At 24.6% G+C, this 5,700-nt stretch overlaps 1 protein-coding gene across 1 annotated transcript; it reads right to left on the bottom strand.

Moving 5' to 3' along the window:
* Positions 1 to 1,264: 1,264 nt before the first annotated feature.
* LOC126909577 (uncharacterized) lies at positions 1,265 to 5,452 on the bottom strand. The gene is made up of 6 exons (XM_050692013.1): positions 5,270 to 5,452; positions 5,110 to 5,196; positions 4,778 to 4,840; positions 2,732 to 2,885; positions 1,718 to 1,963; positions 1,265 to 1,656 (listed from the first exon to the last, which is right to left on the bottom strand). The coding sequence occupies exons 1-6, from the start codon at positions 5,345 to 5,347 to the stop codon at positions 1,265 to 1,267; spliced, it is 1,020 nt and encodes a 339-aa protein (XP_050547970.1). The 5' UTR covers positions 5,348 to 5,452.
* Positions 5,453 to 5,700: the final 248 nt, after the last annotated feature.

Raw genomic sequence — 5,700 nt, forward strand, 5'->3', positions numbered from 1 at the left:
TGGTGGTAAAACTTTTGTTATCGGTTATGTGGTTTAATGCAGTTTATGAGGCACATAATCTATCCAAAAAATGTTTAGTTAATATTAAAATTGTTAAGTATTATGACATAATTGTGTTCTGGAGAATTGTACTATTTTTAGTAACATAATTTTAAAAATGTTCAAATTTCTAAAATACAACTTTTTCTCCGGTGAGAAATAATTTAAACCTTACGAATTTCACACAATATTGTTACACATGTTGACTTTTTATGGTAAAAATTCTTTTCAGGGATAGAAAAAACTTTAACGTTAATTTTCTTAAATGAGTACCACTAATTTTAAATTGATAGTATGATAGAAAAAGAATTTTGTTCTTATAATTTTATTTATACAATCAATCGTTCGTCTAACTCAGCATGTTATTGTTAAGTGTTTTTAAGCCAAAAGTCCATTGTTATTCTGCAGTTTTGTATACAGAAGTCATTGATTACTTCTGTATTAATGTCTATTAATAGACATTAATAGACACATTCTATTATATTCAATACAATTTTAGTATCATACGTTATATAACGACTAGTGTTACTACCATAAAAATAATTAATGGCGCATTGAAACAGATTTTTGTTGCTCCTTAGTATTACAAAAATCAAATTAGTGATGAATTTCTATTTTAAATTAAAATTTTTAAACAATTTTAAAATCAAACGGGTGGTTGGATAAAAAAATGTTAAGAGTAAAATTGTAAACATAACTTATTGTTAATTAGATATAAACCTTTAAGTGAATTAGGTAGCTCATTATTTTTTTTTTATGACGTCATAATTCGTAGATTTGCAGAATTAGCTAACAATTATGTCTTTTTCAACAGATATGCTTAAAGTGTGGTCGTAGAGCACATTGTTGCAAGTTAACATAATAATAATTAAATATTTATCAAGTCTATCCCTTACATCTTATAAGGGTATCAACGTGTTTTTTTCAAATAGATTAAATGTTAGAAATTAATCCAACTAAAACAATTGTTAACGGTATGTAATTGGTGCGTGGTAAATAATGAACAAGTATTTTGGAAGTTATTAACAGTTTTAAATATTAAGTGAAGGCGACCTGCGGTTTATATTATTTTTATAATTAAGCATTACTCTGCCACGTAATCTCCCACAAAAGTATAAAAATGTTGAAATACAAAACAACTTTTTTTACTGAGTATTCAAATAAGTAGCAAATATGAAAATAAAAAAAAAAAAAGTTCATATTAATATTTATTCATTATTATTTTTTAGAGTTTTAAAGTCTTAAAAATTTCTTTAGTTTTAGAAAACAACTGTTGAAATGATGAATTTGAAGAATTATCATCATCTTTATCGTCCTCATCTTTGTCAAACTCATCTATATCAGGTGCTTCACCTAACATAAATTCATCCATTTCAGACTCATCTTTGTCAAACTCATCTATATCGGGTACTTCACCTAACATAAATTCATCCATTTCAGACTCATCTGTCTCAATCTCATCCATGTCAGGTGCTTCACATAACACAATTTCATTTATGTCAGACTCATCTGTCTCATCCTCATCTGTCTCATCCTCATCTGCCTCATTCTCATCTATCATATTATTTGGTGGATTAATCAATTCATATGCTACTTTTCTTTTTTTCAATAACCATGCTGAAATAAAATAAAATAGTATTAATTTAAAGAAAACATTAATTTAATATTTAATATGCACCTTCATAATTCAGATTTTTTACACTTTCAAAAGGTTTTAATACATGTTTTATGATATCTCTATTCTTGAGAACTGCTTCTAAGACACTTGAAAAATCATTTTTAGATATTAAACCAGTGTTTGACGTATCTAAATAATGAAATCTTTTAAGGAAATTGTTGAATAAACCCACCAATAGTTTTGAAACTTTAATATATTCATTAGTCGAAATTTGTACAAAATTTCTAAGGCTTATATATTCATTTTCTAAAAAAAAAAAAAATTATTAAACACCAAAAATAAAAAATGTATGCTTTCATGAAAAAATGCAGAATTTTTTCTTTTACTAGTATTAAAATAAAAAAATGATCTAATAAAATAATTAGTCAATAACAACATTTGAACCNATTTTTTCTTTTACCAGTATAAAAATAAAAAAATGATCTAATAAAATAATTAGTCAATAACAACACTTGAACCAGTATTTTAAAATCTGACGAATTCTGTTTTTTTTTTCTAATTTATTATTAATTAATGAATAATAAATATTAATTAATCAATTTTTACCAATTGATCTCAATATATCAAGTAGTGTTTCTACGAAGTTACAAGTTATTGTGATGAATACTTTTTTTAATAGGTTCAACTTAAGTTCAGGATGTCAACTTGCATTACATTCCCCAAATTTTANTGTCAACTTGCATTACATTCCCCTAATTTTAATTTTTATACTAAAGGGAATTTTAAATAGCTATAAAATATCAATATTTCACTATTTTATAAAATATTTCAGTCGAATAATTTCATCACTTATAATGAATTATAAATTAAATAGTTAAAAATATTTCGTGGAACAGATTAAGAACCTTACAGAATAAAAAATATATTGATTCAACTCTTATTTTCATTTTTGATAACATTGTACTAATTATTTCACGACGTATCGTATTAAATCTTTTTGTTTAAAATAAAATATAAAACGAACTATTTTCAATGTCTCATTATATATTAATTAATTAAAATTTTCTTCATTACCATTGAATTTTTCCAGTTTCTTTATTATTTTTTTTGTGTTCTTGTCTTTAATTTCTTTTAAGTTTTTTAAGATATCTTTAATGAAATAAATCTCTGTTGAATCTGGGAAAATTTGCTCAATCATTGGCTTTATTTTTTCAGGTATCTCATACCCCTTGATATTTGAAAAAAAAAAAAATTAAAATCTTTTACAAGTAGAAATTTATATGAAATGCAAGTATTTACTACAAACGCAGTACTAAGCGTTTAACAGCTGGTTAACCCATACTGACGCTGAACATATTTAAGTTCTCAGATAGTATTGCAAAACATTAACATATGAGAGTTATAATAGAATTGAATACGAGTAGTTGTCAGTACCAAATTATGAACGAGCCCTTGGTAAATGTCTGCTCAAGAATAATGAAATGACAGAGTAAAATTAAAAAACTAATAATTATTTGGACAAATACTTTGTATGTTCTTGACATTTTATAGTGATTGACTATACTTCCTCTTACCTAGATATAAAAATGGCAGTAACTACCGAAGTATTCGTCAAATATTGTTATCGATCAGTCGTTTTCTTAATTAGTACATTATATATTAAATTAGCTAGTAATTTATGTATGTTGCCTTTAGAAAAAATAAAGTTTACACTCCTATAATTTATAATGGATGATATTAAAAAGAATCGAATAGCTGGATAAATCAAGAAATATATATAAATAAAAATTTTTTTTTCAATATTGTTTCTATTTTGCGAGTAATGGAATGGTTTATGATGAACTCATTATTTAATATACATTGAAGCCATATTCGTAACACCTTACCGTACAGACCGTTTTGCCACCTAACAAACACTATTCCACTGGACTCACCTATTGGTCAAACCATCATTTTTAAAACAGCTCTCACAGTTACAACCGTACAATTTAGTAGGTTCTTTTGTAATTCAGTATTTATTTATTATCTTTTTGTGAGATAACAATAAATGGCTCGACGTTAGTGGTTATATCATGAACTTTATTTCGCCTATAGTTATTGTGTTCTGCATATCCATCAGTATCAACATTTACCCATGTTGTTGCTTTTTTAATTAAAATAAAATAATCATGAAAAGTTGTAACGTATCAAAACTACAAATACTCAGTTTTAAATTTATGCTCGTAAAATACCTATTATATAATATTATAAATATTTATATATTCCTTTTAAGTTGACAGAAGTGAGTAGGATTCTAGTTCAGGGTATGCTGCTAAAGAGAAGAAACCTCCCAAGTTTTTTATTGTTGCTCATCATTTGGAGTAGGGCTAATATTTCCTTACTTTACCCTAGTCACTTCTCTGCCGTTTAGTTTCATATACCATTACTTGCATTGCACCTACACGCACCTGACATATGAGTTCCACACCACCCTTATGGTACTTACTTATTTTTGGTGCCTATCAACGTTTGTGCTTAGCCTTTGCTATATACCGTGGGGTCAACGTCAATTATTAATTATTATTAATTATCTAGAGGTATATAAGTAAGTGTTGTTTTCGTTCGGGGTGTCAATATGTGTTTAGTGTTGATAATGGTATCATTGATTCCAAAATACGTATCCCGCGCCAATTTTAATAATTTTTTAGCTTTTTGAAATATTTAATATTTAAATATTTTTAATATAATATTGATATTGAACAATATTGAAGACAAGTTATCAATTTAATTGTAAAATTCTATCGTTAATTATTAAAAAAAGTTAGGAGACCTTAAAAAGAAAAAGTGGTGAAATTTTCAAATCTTAAGTATAAATACATCGATACTGGGGTATTTTTCTGAAATACCGATTTTATAAATCTAATTTTATCTAACATTTATATATATATTTTAATTTTTATGCTAAGAAACTCATGGGTGAAATTGAAAAAAGATGGTCGCCCATCTACTTTTAATAATTTAATGTGGATGAATAAATTTCTCTTATGAATTTTTAATCAAGAAAAAGTAGATTTTTTTTAAATAGTTATATTTTATAAAATTATTAGGTTTTGTTTAAAAATTCGATATAATAATATTTACCTCATCAGTACTTATTTCTTGAATAGAAATTTCATTATTCGTTCTGAATAAAGCTTCTCTAATCTGATAAAAAAATATAATATCATTAATTTGCTTGAAAGATTATTTATAATGTTAATATTGTATGCAACTGGTAATAAACGTTTTAGAATATTGTTTTTAAAGCATTATTTTAAAAAATGAATCTTATTAAATAATTATACATTATCTTGTTCGTAAATTTTATATTAATATTAATATTTTATACATATTTAACGAATTTTAATATTATTGACTAGCTAATGTGTTTCTTTATGAATTTATAGTACAATTATTTTTTTTTTTAAACGTACATCATTTTTCGTTTTTTTAAGTTCTTGTTCTAGTAAAGGTTGTACTTTTCTGCAGTAATCTTGAAATAAATCAAAAGAATCATTCATCTAACACATAAAATAATTTTATTAAATTGCATTTTTTTAAATAAAAATAATACAATTTGAATGTGAAATTTACTGTATCTTTATGTGTTGGTTTGCATAACGAAGAAATAACACAAAAAAACTCAAAAACTAAATAAATTTGCCAACGCATTTTACAATTTCTTATAATTTTTTTATGAAATAAAAAATATATTTTGATATTGTAAATAATATAGTACAAAGTATCTTTTAAATTTCAGTAATTTAAGTTAATTTTGAAAAAAAATTAAGTATAATATGGGTTTATATACTAGAAAATGGAAAAAATATTGTTTACTTTTTGTATTTGTTAAATTCAAATTTATCGTGTACAAATAAAGTTAAATATAAATTATTACAACACCTTGTGATTTGTTAACCATTACTGTGATCGTGGAAGTTGTATGTGGTTGATATGTAAAACATACTTGTAATAAACCAAAAAGAATAATAATATAAGTTCATAAAATAGGGAGAGATGTTTAA

Source organism: Daktulosphaira vitifoliae, unplaced genomic scaffold, assembly GCF_025091365.1.
Source record: "Daktulosphaira vitifoliae isolate Bord-2020 unplaced genomic scaffold, ASM2509136v1 Scaffold_606, whole genome shotgun sequence".
Lineage (NCBI taxonomy): Eukaryota > Metazoa > Arthropoda > Insecta > Hemiptera > Phylloxeridae > Daktulosphaira > Daktulosphaira vitifoliae.